The sequence below is a fragment of the Coregonus lavaretus genome (assembly GCF_964263955.1).
Source record: "Coregonus lavaretus genome assembly, chromosome: 36".
Classification (NCBI taxonomy): Eukaryota; Metazoa; Chordata; class Actinopteri; order Salmoniformes; family Salmonidae; genus Coregonus; species Coregonus lavaretus.
The window spans coordinates 17892802-17911479 of record NC_140023.1 but is presented as its reverse complement, the minus strand read 5'-3'; the positions used below and the strand labels follow the sequence as shown (position 1 = coordinate 17911479).

The 18678-nt window shown below is 43.3% G+C and overlaps 1 protein-coding gene across 1 annotated transcript in view; it reads right to left on the bottom strand.

Annotated features, from left to right (window-relative positions):
- The window catches only part of LOC311110606 (ninein-like protein), a gene marked incomplete at both ends in the record, with an annotated part of 45966 nt that overhangs the window by 8062 nt on the left and 19226 nt on the right, over nt 1-18678 (bottom strand). The window contains 10 exons of the mRNA XM_084153125.1: nt 3093-3460; nt 7822-7946; nt 8042-8110; nt 8467-8611; nt 9044-9133; nt 9667-9777; nt 10291-10465; nt 10616-10756; nt 11215-11351; nt 13414-13581. Of these exons, the coding sequence (XP_084009251.1) occupies nt 3093-3460; nt 7822-7946; nt 8042-8110; nt 8467-8611; nt 9044-9133; nt 9667-9777; nt 10291-10465; nt 10616-10756; nt 11215-11351; nt 13414-13581 (1529 nt within the window). The remainder of the gene's footprint in view (nt 1-3092; nt 3461-7821; nt 7947-8041; nt 8111-8466; nt 8612-9043; nt 9134-9666; nt 9778-10290; nt 10466-10615; nt 10757-11214; nt 11352-13413; nt 13582-18678) is intronic.

The following is an 18678-nucleotide window of genomic DNA, read 5'->3' as shown; positions in this document are numbered from 1 at the left end:
TTGGACAGTATTGTACTGCAGGAAGTAGTATATTGCTATCATAATGTCGAGAAAAATGCAATTAACAAAGACAGACCACTATAAACCTTAAAAGTGTAGGTCTTTCCTTTAGAGAAATTGCAAAGAAAGCCAAGGTGTCAGTGAGTGTAGTTTCCTACACCTTCAAAAGGCACATGGAAACTGACAGGAAGAGGTCTGGCAGACCCAAAGCCACAACAGAATCAGAAGACAAGTTTCTGAGAGTCAACAGCTTGCATGATAGGCGACTCACAGGACAACAGCTTCAAGCACAGCTTAACACTGGTCGAAGTAAGCAAGTCTCAATTTCAACTGTGAAGAGAAGACTTCGAGCTGCAGGTTTGACAGAATACATTAAGATAAACAGTGAATTTCAATATAAACTGGAAAAATGTAAGTGTTCTAAAACCAGTAGTGTATATACAGTTGAAGTCGGAAGTTTACATACACCTTAGCCAAATACATCTAAACTCAGTTTTACACAATTCCTGACATTTAATCCTAGTAAAAATTACCTGTCTTAGGTCAGTTAGGATCACCACTTTATTTTAAGAATGTGAAATGTCAGAATAATAGTAGAGAGAATGGTTTATTTCAGCTTTTATTTCTTTCATCATATTCCCAGTGGGTCAGAAGTTTACATACACTCAATTAGTATTTGGTAGCATTGCCTTTAAATTGTTTAACTTGGGTCAAACGTTTTGGGTAGCCTTCCACAAGCTTCCCACAATAAGTTGGGTGAATTTTGGCCCATTCCTCCTGACAGAGCTGGTGTAACTGAGTCAGGTTTGTATTCCTCCTTGCTCGCACACGCTTTTTCAGTTCTGCCCACACATTTTCTATAGGATTGAGGTCAGGGCTTTGTGATGGCCACTCCAATACCTTGACTTTGTTGTCCTTAAGCCATTTGCCACAACTTTGGAAGTATGCTTGGGGTCATTGTCCATTTGGAAGACCCATTTGCGACCAAGCTTTAACTTCCTGACTGATGTCTTGAGATGTTGCTTCAATATATCCACATAATTTTCCTTCCTCATGATGCCATCTATTTTGTGAATTGCACCAGTCCCTCCTGCAGCAAAGCACCCCCACAGCATGATTCTGCCACCCCCGTACTTCGCGGTTGGGATGGTGTTCTTCGGCTTGAAAGCGTCCCCCTTTTTCCTCCAAATATAACGATGGACATTATGGCCAAACAGTTCTATTTTTGTTTCATCAGAACAGAGGACATTTCTCCAAAAAGTACGATCTTTGTCCCCATGTGCAGTTGCAAACTGTAGTCTGTCTTTTTTATGGCGGTTTTGGAGCAGTGGCTTCTTCCTTGGTGAGCGGCCTTTCAGGTTATGTCGATATAGGACTCATTTTACTGTGGATATAGATAATTTTGTACCGGTTTCCTCCAGCATCTTCACAAGGTCCTTTGCTGTTGTTCTGGGATTGATTTGCACTTTCTGCATCAAAGTACGTTCATCTCTAGGAGACAGAACGTGTCTCCTTCCTGAGCGGTATGACGGCTGTGTGGTCCCATGGTGTTTATACTTGCATACTATTGTTTGTACAGATGAACGTGGTACCTTCAGGCGTTTGGAAATTGCTCCCAAGGATGAACCAGACTTGTGGAGGTCTACCATTTTTTTCTGAGGTCTTGGCTGATTTCTTTTGATTTTCCCATGATGTCAAGCAAAGAGGCACCGAGTTTGAATGTAGGCCTTGAAATACATCCACAGGTACACCTCCAGTTGACTCAAATGATGTCAATTAGCCTATCAGAAGCTTCTAAAGCCATGACATAATTTTCTGGAATTTTCCAAGCTGTTTAAAGGCACAGTCAACTTAGTGTATGTAAACTTCTGACCCACTGGAATTGTGATACAGTGAATTATAAGTGAAATAATCTGTCTGTAAACAATTGTTGGAAAAATTACTTGTGTCATGAACAAAGTATATGTCCTCTGTAGCTCAATGTGGTCCTCTGTAGCTCAATTGGTAGAGCATGGCGCTTGTAACGCCAGGGTAGTGGGTTCGATCCCCGGGACCACCCATACGTAAAAATGTATGCACACATGACTGTAAATCGCTTTGGATAAAAGCGTCTACTAAATGACATATTATTATTATTATTATTATTATGTCCTAACCGACTTGCCAAAACTATAGTTTGTTAACAAGAAATTTGTGGAGTGGTTGAAAAACTAGTTTTAATGACTCCAACCTAGGTGTATGTAAACTTCCGACTTCAACTGTATATATACACATACATACATACACTGAGTGGACAAAACATTAAGAACACCTTGAGTTGCACCCCTTTTTGTCTTCAGAACAGCCTCAATTCGTCAGGGCATGGACTCTACAAGGTGTCAAAACCATTCCACAGGGATGCTGGCCCATGTTGACTCCAATGCATCCCACAGTTGTGTCACGTTGACTGGATGTTCTTTGGGTGGTGGACCATTTTTGATACACACGGGAAACTGTTGAGCGTGAAAAACGTAGCAGCGTTGCTGTTCTTGACACAAACCAGTGCGCCTGGCACCTACTACCATACCCTGTTCAATTGCACTTAAATGTTTTATCTTGCCGATTCAGCCTCTGAATGGCACAAATACACAATCCATGTCTCAATTGTCTCAAGGCTTAAAAATCCTTCTTTAACCTGTCTCCTCCCCTTCATCTACACTGATTGAAGGGGATTTAACAAGTGACATCAACAAGGGATCATAGCTGTCACCTGGATTCACCTGGTCATTCTACAGTATGTCATGGAAAGAGCAGGTAATGTTCATAATGTTTTGTACACTCAGTGTATATATATACACACACACACACACACACACACACACACACACACAGCGTACACAAGTCCCAGCTCTCACACCATTGTTGTGTAAGTCCAGTGTATGTGTTATGGAGTTAAAAGGGACTCATGCAAAAGTTACGGTTGGCACCAAAAATTACAAATTTAATTGAATGCGAAACCGGGAGTCAACCTACACAACAATGTGAACTTGAAATGAATTGGTTTGAATTTCAGAAGACAGGCCTGGCAAGGAGGATAGTCTGGCCACACCCACCTTACGAGCAGCACTTCCTGGTCCATCTTGAGCTTCAGCTCAGCCTCTAGCTGGTCTTTCTCGGAGGTCAGCCTCTGGACCAGGTTACTGATCTCCCGGGCATAGTTCTGCTCTAGCTCAGCCTGTTCGCGCTGGGCCCTTCTCTCCTGGTCAGCGCCCCAGCCTGGCCCTCCCAGGCCCTTAGAGCTGCTCTGTAGCTCGGTCTGCAGCTTCTCCACTGTCTCTCTTAGCCTCATAACCTGCTCCACAGCCTGGGCCTTCTCCTCCTCCAGCTCACTGATCTCCACCTTGAAGCCCTGAGAAATGTCCTTCCTCTCCACCTCCATGTTCCGTCGCATCAGCTCCAGGCTGCGCTCGTAGAAGTTCACCTGTGGGGCGAGGATGAGGAGGGTCAGGGATATTCCAGAATTTGAAAAATGGGCCTCCCATGTACTGAAGTTAGTTCCGTTTTTCATATAGTTTCATTCAAATTACCAATAATTTTGGACCTTTCAATTTCACATAAAGAATAGGAGACGGTAATTAAAACAATACAAAAACGTGTGAGCTAGGGTTTAATGGCAGGAACCGGGTTACTGGGAATTCCCTCCCAAACCCACAACCCTTTCCCGGGATAAATAATAGCGAGAAACCCGTAAATTAGAATAAATTATTTATATGAACAACGTGACATAAAATGTAACTGTTAAATTATATGCAATGTCTAAATCTGTCTTCATATGGCCTGCTCTGCTATCTGCATGATCAATAATCAATGCTCAGGGTGTGTTGTTGTAGCCTACCGTATTCACTTACACAAAGTCGCTATTGGTAGGCCTACCTGCATTTATTACACTGAACAAAAATATAAACGCAACATGTAAAGGGTTGGTCCCATGTTTCATGAGCTGAAATAAAAGATCCCAGAATTTTCCATACGCACAAAAAGCTTATTTCTCTCAAATTTGGTTACAACCCTGTTAGTGAGCATTTCTACTTTGCCAAGATAATCCATCCACCTGACAGGTGTGGCATATCAAGAAGATGATTGAACAGCATGATCATTACACAGGTGCACCTTGTGCTTGGGACAATAAATAGGCCACTAAAATGTGCAGTTTTGTCACACAACACAATGCCACAGATGTCTCAAGTTTTGAGGGAGCGTGCAATTGGCATGCTGACTGCAGGAATGTCCACCAGAGCTGTTGCCAGATAATTGAATGTTTATTTCTCTACCATAAGCCCCCTCCAACGTCGTTTTAGAGAATTTGGCAGTACGTCCAACCGACCTCAACCACAGACCACGTGTAACCACGCCAGGCCATGACCTCCACATCCGGCTTCTTCACCTGCGGGATCGTCTGAAACCAGCCACCCAGACAGCTGATGAAACTGTGGGTTTGCACAACCGAATAATTTCTGCACAAACTGTCAGAAAGCTAATCTGCGTGCTCATCGTCCTCACCAGGGTCTTGACCTGACTGCAGTTCGGCATCGTAACTGACTTCAGTGGGCATATGCTCAACTTCGACGGCCACTGGCATGCCGGAGAAGTGTGCTCTTCATGGATGAATCCCGGTTTCAAATGTACCGGGCAGATGGCAGACTGTGCGTCGTGTGGGCGAGCAGTTTGCTGATGTGAACGTTGTGAACAGAGTGCCCCATGGTGGCGGTGGGGTTATGGTATGGGCAGGAATAAGCTCGGACAATGAACACAATTGCATTTTATCGACTGCAATTTGAATGCACAGAGATACCATGACAAGATACTGAGGCCCATTGTCATACCATTCATCACCACCATCACATCATGTTTCAGCATGATAATGCATGGCTCCATGTCGCAAAGATCTGTACACAATTCCTGGAAGCTGAAAATCTCCCAGTTCTTCCATAGCCTGCATACTCACCAGACATGTCACCCATTGAGCATGTTTGGGATGCTCTGGATCGATGTGTACGACAGCGTGTTCCAGTTTCCACCAATATCCAGCAACTTCGCACAGCCACTGAAGAGGAGTGGGACAACATTCCACCGGCCACAGTCAACAGCCTGATCAACTCTATGTGAAGGAGATGTGTCGCGCTGCATGAGGAAAATGGTGGTCACACCAGATACTGACTGGTTTTCTGATCCACGCCCTTACCTTTTTTTTGTATGTATCTGTGACCAACAGATGCATATCTGTATTCCCAGTCATGTGAAATCCATAGAATAGGGCCTAATGAATTTATTTCAATTGACTGATTTCCTTATATGAACTGTAAATCAGTAAAATGGTTAATTGTTGCATTTTTATTTTTTGTTCAGCATGATTAAAAAAGTCTGTGTGGCAAAGATTAAAAAAAATTATTGCCAACGAAGCCGAATGCCAAACCAACCTGCTGAAAATCGTGTCTAAGGAATTCAGTCTGTTTGAAGCAACAAACAGGTCAAAATACCTGCCGCACCTGTTTGAGGTGCTCGCCACGATCCAGGCTACCTCCGTGGAGGCCAAGAGAGCCTTCTCAGTCTGTGGCCAATTTGTGGCGAAGATCAGAAACCGCCTGTCTGGGAAGAATTTATGCACTGTGCTTTTTGAGAGACCACTTCATCAGATAAAATTTAAGTTAAACAGGTACGGCCTAAAGCCTATGCAAATTATTTTGTTTGTTTGTTAGCTAGCTACAGGGTAAGCCTACCAGGTTATTTTCCGCAGCCTATAGCCTACATTTGTGTGTAGAATTATTCTACATTTGTTTGGCTGGGTCTTGACAATTAGTCAGCTACAATTACAGTTAGTCCTTCCTATAATTATAGTTATTCTGTTTCTAAACAAGTCTGTTTTTCATGTTGAAAAATTATGCGAGAACCGGGTGTCTTTTAATGAACTCGAATTGAACAAGCAAGTTTTATGAAAATCTTTGTTTTTCTGTCCTGAATAAAAGTAATAATGGAAAATAATAAATCAAATCATTTATTTGTCACATACACGTGTTTAGCAGATGTTATTGCGGGTGTAGCGAAATGCTTGTGCTTCTAGCTCCGACAGTGCAGTAATATCTAACAATTTCACAACATATACCCAATACACACAAATCTAGTAAGGAATGGAATTTAAGAATATATACATATGGACAAGCAATGACAGAGCGGCATGGACTAAGATACAGTAGAATATTATAGAATAGAATACAGTATATACATATGAGATGAGTAGTGCAAGATATATATGTAAACATTATTAAAGTGACTAGTGTTCCATTTCTTAAAGTGGCCAGTGATTTCAATAGGCAGCAGCAGCTGCCTCTAATGTGCTAGTGATGGCTATTTAACAGTCTGATGGCCTTGAGATAGAAGCTGTTTTTCATTCTCTCGGTCCCAGCTTTGATGCACCTGTACTGACCTCGCCTTCTGGATGATAGCAGGGTGAACAGGCAGTGGCTCGTGTAGTTGATGTCCTTGATGATATTTTTGGCCTTCCTGTAACATCGGGTGCTGTAGGTATCTTGGAGGGCGGGTAGTTTGCCCCCGGTTATGCGTTCGGCAGACAGCACCACCCTCTGGAGAGCCCTGCGGTTGCGGGCGGTGCAGTTGCCGTACCAGGCGGTGATACAGCCCAACAGGATGCTCTCAATTGTGCATCTGTAAAAGTTTGTGAGGGTTTTAGGTGCCAAGCCAAATTTCTTCAGCCTCCTGAGGTTGAAGAGGCTATGTTGCGCCTTCTTCACCACACTGTCTGTGTGGGTGGACCATTTCAGTTTGTCAGTGATGTGTACGCCAAGGAACTTGAAGCTTTCCACCTTCTCCACTGTGGTCCCGTCGATGTGGATAGGGGGTGCACCCTCTGCTGTTTCCTGAAGTCCACGATCATCTCCTTTGTTTTTGTTGACGATGAGTGAGAGGTTATTTTCCTGGCACCACACACCCAGAGCCCTCACCTGTGTTGGGGATCAGCGAAGTGGAGATGTTGTTTCCTACCTTCACCACCTGGTGGGCGGCCCGTCAGGAAGTCCAGGACCCAGTTCCACAGGGCGTGGTTCAGACCCAGGGCCTCGAGCTTAATGATGAGCTTGGAGGGTACTATGGTGTTGAATGCTGAGCTAGTCAATGAACAGCATTCTTACATAGGTATTCCTCTTGTCCAGATTGGATAGGGCAGTGTGCAGTGTGATGGCGATTGCATCGTCTATGGATCTATTGGGGCGGTAAGCAAATTGAAGTGGGTCTAGTGTGGGTGGGTCTTTGGTTAGTTAATTATATTATAGCCTATTGTCCACGTTTGTGTAGCCAGAAGGCTCACGTTTCATTTATTTTATGCTGTGACTAAATAAACATTTAAAAAGAAAACCATGAGAGATTATCATTTACTTTATTGCTAGATATAGGCGTACCATATATTTTTATGCTAACGAATGATAATGAATGCAATAATTAAATGTTAACTTTTATGTAAAATATAGCCTACCTTAGAATGGCCATGATTCATGGCGAGTTTAGATTCATGGGCAATTGATCAACCGCAGCGCTATCCATCGTGCTGAATCTTCGCTACAGCTTATCTGTTTGATAAGCGGAGAATCAGATATGTTCCCTCTGACAAAATCACCATAATAAGCGAAGTGCTTTTAAATAGCACTTCCGGTTTGAACAGGAATACCAGGAAGCCAGTAATTTCTTGCATTTTTCTCAGGAAGGAAAATTGGTAGATTCTCTGGAAAATATTAAACCCTAGTGTGAGCGTACGTATCAGATTGCCTCCTCTACCTTGGTCTCCAACTCAATCTTCAGGTCCTGCACCTCCTGGCTGTGCCTCTCCTTAAGCTGTCCCATGGCCATCTCCGTCTCAATGCTCACAACAGGACCTGGCAGACTCTCCAGAGAACCCAGGCCTGAGGGAACAGAAACAAAAACACCAAGGTGTGTGAGTCATACCCAACAGGTTTTTACAGAGAGGGAAAAAATGATTTATGTTTCCAATTCTTACCATTCTTATCGGCCACTTGTCGCTTTTTCCTAGCCATGGGAGATATGCCTCTTTCCATCTCAGGCTCATCTGAAGCACAATGGACAAGATTACTGTAGAGAGTAGGTCAGTGACTAAAGTGAAACTGTCAGTGTCTGGAGTGGGACTGAGTGGAGAAATTAGAGGGTGTGTGTGAAAGAGGGCGTGTATGTGCATACATGGGTGGGGGAGAGAGATAGGAGGGGCCCTTCAGTCCTCCAAGGACAAGGCCCATATACAGTATATATTTTCAGGCAACACTTTAGTATACAGCATATACTGTAGGTCTAAATAAATACATTTAAAACCGAAAACAAATCACTATGTTCGAATCAGGGCACGGATATAAATTATAGGGACAAATCAGTGAACACAGTATATGGCTTAGGGCTATGAGTGGGATTTACCAGAGTCAGACTCAGAGGTCAGTGATCGTCGGCTGGACCAAGCGTGTGTGGACGTGTCTCTCGCCCGTCTGGGTCGCCTCCCCATCCCCTGACTCTTTAACATCTCCACCTCAGAGTTCAACTCGTCATTCCGGTCCCGCAGCTCCTGTGAGACACAGACGTGTCATTTAACATGCAATACTTCTGACAAACATACATAACAAACACAGCAAAACACAGCAGAACTACTATAAAGATAGATCAGTACCAGTCACAATGTCCTCACTAACTGCCACGCACATGCTAATCAAACCACACAGCAACACTTATTCTTATTCTAGTTTCCCAAAATGGGAGGCGTTTGGATAAATCAAGAGGCTTGTCATTCATACACTCAAAACAGGTCTCTGCTCTGTCCAGGCAAGTAAACAAAAAGTCCTTAAAAATAGTTTACCATAAATCATGAATGTTATGTATGCAGTGTATAACTAATTACTTCACTATGCTTTGGAAAATTGTGAAAGGTAAACCAGGTCAAGCCCCCTTGGGGGTTCCAACCAAGGCATGATTCTGTAAACACACATGCACACACTCTTACCCGGCACTGCAGCTTGTACTCCTTGATGATCTCAGAGAAGCGCTCCTCCTGGTTCAGCAGTCCTGTGTTGTTCGGATCCAGGCTCCCAAACTGTCAGCCAACCAAAACGGAAACCCTCATCAATCATTAATTTCTGGCAAAACCGCACTGCTCACTCCCTGAGGGATGAGTTACCACAGCAGGACATCATCACGCTAGGGTGACCACATGTCCCGCATTTTGGCCCTTTGTCCCGCATTTTATCAACAAATTAAAACACCACTAATTTAGAAAAATAGGTTGATTTGTTCCATATTTCAATCAGACTTTCTATTAATTTGATGAGAATTGACATTCCAACCTCTCTTTTGAAGCATTTTAATAGCTGTATTAGACTGACAGGTAATTTCGTAAAACTCTCCATGCTCATTAGTTGCTCATTTAACATATTTTCTGCTACTTCACTCAATCCCATTTTAAAAGTTTCCCTTCCTAACTGTTTACATTCCCTGAGGGGTGCTGCCCCAAAAAAACATTAATGTGTAGGCTACACTGTCCCGCAAAATCATCCTGTTGTCCTGCATTTGGGTATTTTAAATGTGGTCACCCTACATCACGCCCATTCTCACATAGTTCCCTCTCACCTTGTCTAGTAGGAGCTGGTCCAGGTCTCTCTGCAGCTTGGAGATGGTGTTCTCTGCCTCTGACAGCTTCCCCTTCAGAACACTGCCCTCCTCCTCCAAACGTCCGTTCTCCTGTTAGCCCAGAGGGAGGGTTATTGAGAGTGATACGATACCGCTTTAAGATATCCACAGCAACACGGTATAATCACTCCATAACAGAGAACAATAGGAGTACTAACGACGGGGGATAGTTAAGAAGCTAAGCCGCAGTCTGCCATTGGTTGGTTGTCCGTGGGCGAGTGGGTCTAGTAGGAGTCTGAATAGAGCATGTCTGTGTCTGGAGGTGGATGTTGCAAGCAGGAAGGCAAAAACCAAAATCACATGAACTAATCTAATCCTCTCATTTGAGTTCTCTAGAGAGGAGACTGGGAGGGAGATGAAAACGAATTCCTTGCAGAACATTAACCAGTTTATACTCATACAAAATACATGCATTCAAAAGCATGAGGAGCCTCTTATGCAATGAATTCAAATAGAGGCTAAGCTCAAGGAATCTTGTAGGCAGGGTGGTCAAGCAATCACCTGCATTCCTAGCACTCTTATCATTGTAAAAACCTCATGGTGTGTATCTATAGCGATAGTCACCTGGGTGGCATTACAGATTTCCTCCTGCAGACTGGCATCCTGTGCATGTAGGACCTCCACTTCCTCTTTGAGCTTGGCCCGCTCAAACTCCACCTGCTGCAGCAGGACCTCGCTCTCTTGCTCCGATTCACTGCGCAGGGCCATTAGCCTATCCCGGAACTCCTGCTCCAGACCCCTGCCAATCAGAGGGAAGTTTAACTAAATGGTCCATCCTCCACGCATGACAATACACAACCAGTCAAGCAAGATTTTCTAACCATCAGATCAGTCTGTAATCTGTAACATACAGAATGATATGGAGGTGAGAAGGAAGAGAAGGTCTTACTTGATTTTGGTTTCATTCAGTGACTCAATGGTGGCGTGCCTGTCATCCACCTCTCTGACCAGCTGGAGGTTCCTCCTGTCGGCCCACTCCAGGTCGGCCTTGACCTTGTCCCTTTCCTGACACGCCTGGTCTGCTAGGACCCTGAGGGACAGACAGTGGACAGACATCTGAGCATGGACCTAAGCACAACACTCACCAGAATGACCTGATCATGGAGCACTAACTTTAACAGCAGATATTCTATGTACATTATGCACAAAGAATCAAAAAACGCTGAAAGAATGCAGTATTGTGGTTCCAAAGTTGGTCAGTAAACTGACAAGGCAATGATCGTTACAATCAATAATATAAAAGCATCAAAATCTCTCACCTCTAGGTGGAGACACAGTAAAAATCTATCAACCAAAAATCCATTATGCAATGCTTGACCATGAAATCAATCAAGAGTTGATGTAAATGAATTGGTCTCAGTTTACAGTCATTGGCGCATACAGGAAATGAATCCAGAGGATGCACTAAAGTCTCTTTGACCATAACCTCTATAGAGTCCAACGGAAGCATGCAATACCAAAGTATACAGTATCAAACCAAAGACTCACTGGAGGAACTGGATCTCGTTCTTGTAAGAGATGAGAGCGGCCTGGTGGATGCCGTTGCCGCTGACCAGCAGCTCATTGTCCAGGGCCAGGGTGAGCTCCGCCAGACTGACCCGCTCCTCCAGGGGGAAGTCCAGAGTCTGGAGGGGACAGTACGAGTGTGAAAGAGCATTATAACACCCATCATTCATCTTGCATAGTGACATTAACGCCCTTATTTGCTGAATACTTTGGAAGTATTAGAATTAGGCCAAGACAGTATCTAAAGAAAAAAGCAATGGTGAACTTGATCAATTGTTTTTGGAGGTGTTGGCAGAATGTTTTCTTTTGCAGTGACATTTGCTATAGCCCATCTGACAGTTTCTGAAAGACAAAAACTATTACGAATTGTTGTGGACCTGTAAACAGATTGTTTGAATTCAATAATGTTTTGCATTTACGTTTTCCCAAACCTAAATATGCTGCACTGCCCACGAATTCTGAAACAATGTCTACTCAGAAAAAACACACAAAAAACGACAGTAGGCCTACTTACAGTGGTAGCCTACTCAATGCAAAATATCTGTTCACCTGTTCAATTGGAATGTATGTTAGAAACCACGCTCCCTTTCGGATACATAGAGCAAAAACTAGAAATTATAATAGCCTATCTAATAGGCCCAATTAATAGATGTGTATGGTAATTTGTTGTATGGCTACTTTGGGAATATGAACTCATCATGACCAGAAAAGGTGAGGAATTCATTCTGCAATGATTATGATACATGCATTATGTTTATAAAATGAAATATTGTCTACTCGAGAAATGTGAAATTACAGTATTCAGACCTCACTTACAAACATCAATGGAAAAGGTGAACCGTCTGGTCTACCTTTGAACTGCGCATCGGATCGCATAGAGCAAAATACTTTAATTAGCTTATCTACTTACTACTGTGAAGTGGGTCCAATTAAATGAGAGATGGGAAATTTTTACATTTTAGTAATTTAGCAGACGCTCTTATCCGGAGCGACTTACAGTAAGTAGTAAGTGCATACATTTTTTTTTAAATTTTTTGTACTGGTCCTCCATGGGAATCAAACCCACAAACATCAAACCTGGCATTGCAAGCACAATACTCTATCAACTGAGCCACATGGGACGACTGGTAGCCTATCCTAACTTGTTGTAAGCCTATCGGCTATTTCGCGAGTACGAAACCATCAGTCAGAAAAGGTGAGTTATTTATTCTGCACTGATCATGGAAATGATCTGTTTTTGTTATGAAAAAGAGCGTTGTGTCTTCCTGCACAAGGCTCATTTTGCCTTCTTGCAATGCAATCCTTTAGCCACTAGAAACTGTGTGTACACATGGTCTAAAGATTGCGGGATGATAAGCAAATTCTCACGTCAAGTTCCGTTTTCATAAATGCCAACTTTTGCATGAAAACTGGCGCACGCATGTTTTTGGGCATATTTTATGCATACGCAACATTTATAAATGAGGCCCCAGGTGTTTTGACAACTGGTGTATGGTAAATATAAATTCAGATCAAAGTTCAGTTCATGCAATAAAATGTGTCAGATTACAAAAGGATTATTTCAGTAACACATAATATAATCTGAGCATGTCTAGCTAGGGCCATTTGTTGGCAGCATTACATAGATTATAGTTTTACACCACAGCATGTAATCTAAAACAAAAGAACATCCGCAACATGTAACTGAACCCACAATCTCTATTCTCCTCCTATTACACATTTTACACACAGGAAGGAGATAGGCTCCTAAAGGAGTCAGAAATACTGTTTATGTAACTTGTCTGATCAAAATGATGAAATGAGAAACCCTGCAGCTTTCTTTATCCTGTACCAACCTCTGAACACCAAGGCTTTTCAACAACGTATCAATTCAAGTAGCCGCAAAGAAAGAGTAATCAACATTTCAAGGCTACTTCTGAAAATAACTGGTACAAGCAATGAGCGTGTGTATCCATGACTGGAGGACATTCAAATAGAAACAGTAATAGTATGAACACGTACATTGGTTCATAACTTTCTCACAAAGCTTACCTTTCACAGATTGTACTCACAAACCCAGAGCATACTAAACCACTAAAACCCACATGACGTTCACACTGGCTGCTTATTATCTAACACCAAACACATAGTGTGACAGGTTCCAACAAGCCTGACCTGTCATGGTACAAGTCCGGCACTGACCTGTAGGATGTCCCTGCTGTTCCGGATGCCCTCCTCGTTCCAGAGGGTGATGACCCTCTCTGGACTGGTGCAGCCTGACCCATCGTCCAGCCTGGTCAGCAGCCTCTGGCCCACGGTGGCAGACAGGAGAGAGGGAGAGGTGGAGCGCACCATCCGCTCCTCAAAGGTCTGGGAGAAAACAGAGGAAGACATGAGAGCTACAGGGACAGGCTAGCTGATGGCCCAATTTAGTTCCTCCTCCACAGAACACTGCTGCAGATCAGTGCGGCACTGCGCACTGCATGCGTGCTGTGTAGCCTCACCTCTGTTCCCAATGCCATAGAAATACAAAGAAGTCCTTGAGGGGCATTGTAGCAGGAACACCTCCTTCGGTCATACCGCTTTCTCTAAGAATAACCTGACCTCCACTGTGCATTGTGTAATCCAGACTCCCATAGACAAAAGAGCTTCAGCGCCACAAATACATGTATTTCACGCGCCACTAATAAACGCCATTTTACTGTCATAACACTTAATCTGGCTTAACCTACATTCCATTCCCCATTTGCTCACAGCTTACACCCCACACCAGTTTGGGACATGGAGGAGTAGAGGTAGTATTTCGTTTCTGAACAAGTCTGAGAAACACACTTGTGTCTCAGTGCTGGTTCATGTAGCTAGTTGTTCCTAATACCTGGGAGGCACCAACATGCCAAGCTTTGAAAGAAAGGATGTTGTCTTTCATAGCCCATGTTAACAAACCACAGCCAGATATCAGGCTTGACGTGCAATACATGATTTCTAACTTTGGCTTTCTCTTTGTGTGGAAATGGTAATTCAGCAAGGGAACGCATGAAGGGCAGACTAAGCTCTGCCCCAACAGTCAATTACTTGATTGGCTGCTGCCTAAAATTCCTTAATTGACCAGCAGGAAATTGGAGCATTCGTCATCTGAGAGAGACAGACAGACAGCCAGCCAGCCTACTATAGTGAACAAAAATATAAACGAAACATGCAACAATTTAAACGATTTGACTGAGTTAAAGGTGCTGCATGGTCAATACGACGTCTGCATTGGCCATACAGCATTTACTGCAATGTGGCCGCAGAAGTCAGAGCAAACATCCGTTTTGCGCTTCTCAGAGCAGCGCAGAGCTGTTGTGAAGGAAGTTTTCAAGGAAGTGAGTTTGTGTTTTACAGGACCTCCCGCCCTCACCTACTGTCAACCAATCATGTAAATGCGGAGCTATACGGAGCCCTCCACATTGTTAAATTTTTTTAGAGCCGCATGGCGATGCAGTACAGAGCTCAACTTGGCCTCTGCGTGCCTCCAGAGGCTCCGCAATTCGTCACACCATCCATGCGGCGCCTCCAACCACATTTTCGGATAAAGCATAAATTGGCTCTTACAGGTCATATAAGGAAATCAGTCAATTGAAATTAATTAATTAGGCCCTCATCTATGGACTTCACATGACTGGGCAGGGGCGCAGCCCTGGGTGGGACTGGGAGGTCATAGGCCCACCCACTGGGGAGCCAGGCCCAGCCAATCAAAATGTGTTTTTCCCCACAAAAGGCCTTTATTACAGGCAGAAATACTCCTCAGTTTCCTCAGCTGTCTGGGTGGCTGGTCTCAAACGATCCCACAGGTGAAGAAGCCGGATGTGGCGGTCTAATTGGTCTTTTGACCAATCACATCAGATCTTTATATATCAGATCTTTTTCAGAGCTGATCTGATCGGTCAGAAGACCAATTAGTGAAAAAAATATCAGAATTGGGTTACAGTTTCTGTGTATAACAGTTTGCCTTTTATGTCAGATACTGAAGGGAAGGGACAATTTCTAATCAATAGATCATATTTTGAATACCTTATTATGCCTTTATCTTAATCCTAAACTAAACTATGAGCCACAGAGAATATTTCAAGAGCCTCCCCAGCTAGCACATAACGTTTGGAGAACCATATGTTTCTTAGAGCTTGGTGAAAGCATGGTTGTATTATGGTTATTTTGCATACAACCTTCCCACAACGTTCTGGGAATGGTGCAGGATAGTTGCTTGGCTTTGGAACATTCTCAGCACATTTAAGGAACTTGACAAAAAAAAAAACATTTCCGAAAAAGTTCAAATATGATTACATTTAATTTAAATTTTGGTAATGTTCTAGGAACATTCTCCAACTGGTTTGACAATTTCAGTATTTCAGCATAACCTTTCCTCATGGTTCTATTTAAAGTCATTTTCTCAGAACGTTCAGATAACTTTTTAGAAACAACGTTCTTCTGTGGGAATTTCAGTACTTCAGCATAACGTTTTCTGCAGGTTTCCTTATGGTTCTATTTAAAGTCATGTTCTCGAACAAAACAAAACTTTCCATAAAAAACACAAGAACATTAGTAACATCCAAAGAATGTTATTTAAAAACATACATTCCGTTCTCAGTGTAAACAAAACTCTCTATCCTTTATATGGTAAAGTGTTTTCAGGTGTGTTGGCCGTGCCCACTAATTGGCCACACTTAATCTTAATTAGTGCTTGTTTCCATTGAAATGGGGTCTGTTTGAATAGACTAAAATTAACAGCTTTGTTGGAGTTTCAAAAAAACATGGCATACTAGCTCCATCCTGGTGGCGCAGTGGACTAATTCCATGGATAGAGAACAGAAGATCATAGGTTTGAATCTCACTGATGCTATGTCACGATAAAAAATACATGTGTTTGCATGATTAATGCCTAAAGAAATTAATTTCCATGTGTTCTATCTGTGTTTGAGGTTCAAGAAAGTAAACCCCAAATAATAATTTCCATTCTCAGAACATTGAAGTGACTCTACTTTTCACCTAATTTACTTACCAAAAGGCACATCTCAATAGGTGGTCCAGGTAAGTCATGTCATAGCACAAATGTGGGGGGGGGGGGAAATGGGCCTTTCCAATTTTGTTCTCTAAATTTCCTATATTGTTCCTCAAGGAAATCAAATCCAATTGTATTGGTCACATACACGTGTTTAGCAGATGTTATTGCGGGTGTAGCAAAATGTTTGTGTTTCTAGCTCCAACAGTGCAGTAATATCCAACAAGTAATATCTAACAAATTCACAACAATACACACAAATATAAACTAAAGGAATGGAATTAAGAATATATAAATATTTGGACGAGCAATGTCAGACTATGATACAGAACAGAACAGAATGCAGTATATACAGTATCTCACAAAAGTGAGTACACCCCTCACATTTTTGTAAATATTTGAGTATATCTTTTCATGTGACAACACTGAAGAAATGACACTTTGCTACAATGTAAAGTAGTGAGTGTACAGCTTGTATAACAGTGTACATTTCTGTCCCCTCAAAATAACACAACACACAGCCATTAATGTCTAAACCGCTGGCAACAAAAGTGAGTACACCCCTAAGTGAAAATGTCCAAATTGGGCCCAAAGTGTCAATATTTTGTGTGGCCACCATCATTTTCCAGCACTGCCTTAACCCTCTTGGGCATGGAGTTCACTAGAGCTTCACAGGTTGCCACTGGAGTCCTCTTCCACTCCTCCATGATGACATCACAGAGCTGGTGGATGTTAGAGACCTTGCACTCCTCCACCTTCCGTTTGAGGATGCCACAGATGCTCAATAGGGTTTAGGTCTGGAGACATCCTTGGCCAGTCCATCACCTTTACCCTCATCTTCTTTAGCAAGGCAGTGGTCGTCTTGGAGGTGTGTTTGGGGTCGTTATCATGTTGGAATACTGCCCTGCGGCCCAGTCTCCGAAGGGAGGGGATCATGCTCTGCTTCAGTATGTCACAGTACATGTTGGCATTCATGGTTCCCTCAATGAACTGTAGCTCCCCAGTGCCGGCAGCACTCATGCAGCCCCAGACCATGACACTCCCACCACCATGCTTGACTGTAGGCAAGACACACTTGTCTTTGTACTCCTCACCTGGTTGCCGCCACACACGCTTGACACCATCTGAACCAAATAAGTTTATCTTGGTCTCATCAGACCACAGGACATGGTTCCAGTAATCCATGTCCTTAGTCTGCTTGTCTTCAGCAAACTGTTTGCGGGCTTTCTTGTGCATCATCTAAAAGAGGCTTCCTCCTGGGACGACAGCCATGCAGACCAATTTGATGCAGTGTGCGGCATATGGTCTGAGCACTGACCGGCTGACCCCCCACCCCTTCAACCTCTGCAGCAATGCTGACAGCTCTCATACGTCTATTTCCCAAAGACAACCTCTGGATATGACGCTGAGCACGTGCACTCAACTTCTTTGGTCGACCATGGCGAGGCCTGTTCTGAGTGGAACCTGTCCTGTTAAACCGCTGTATGGTCTTGGCCACCGTGCTGCAGCTCAGTTTCAGGGTCTTGGCAATCTTCTTATAGCCCAGGTCATCTTAATGTAGAGCAACAATTCTTTTTTTCAGATCCTCAGAGAGTTCTTCGCCATGAGGTGCCATGTTGAACTTCCAGTGACCAGTATGAGGGAGTGTGAGAGCGATGACACCAAATGTAACACACCTTCTCCCCATTCACACCTGAGACCTTGTAACACTAACGAGTCACATGACACCGGGGAGGGAAAATGGCTAATTGGGCCCAATTTGGACATTTTCACTTAGGGGTGTACTCACTTTTGTTGCCAGCGGTTTAGACATTAATGGCTGTGTGTTGAGTTATTTTGAGGGGACAGCAAATGTACACTGTTATACAAGCTGTACACTCACTACTTTACATTGTAGCAAAGTGTAATTTCTTCAGTGTTGTCACATGAAAAGATATACTCAAATATTTACAAAAATGTGAGGGGTGTACTCACTTTTGTGAGATACTGTACATATGAGATGAGTAATACAAAATATGTAAACATTATTAAAGTGACTAGTGTTCCATTATTAAAGTGGCCAGTGATTCCAGTCTATGTATATTGGGCAGCAGCCTCTAATGTGCTAGTGATGGCTATTTAACAGTCTGATGGCCTTGAGATAGAAGCTGTTTTTAAGTCTCTCGGTCCCAGCTTTGCTGCACCTGTACTGACCACGCCTTCTGGATGATAGCGGGGTGAACAAGCAGTGGCTCGGGTAGTTGTTGTCCTTGATGATCTTTTTGGCCTTGCTGTGACATTGGGTGCTGTAGGTGTCTTGGAGGGCAGGTAGTTTGCCCCCGATGATGTGTTGGGCAGACCCCACCACCCTCTGGAGAGCCCTGCGATTGCAGGTGGTGCAGTTGCCATACCAGGCGGTGATAGAGCCCGACAGGATGCTCTCAATTGTGCAT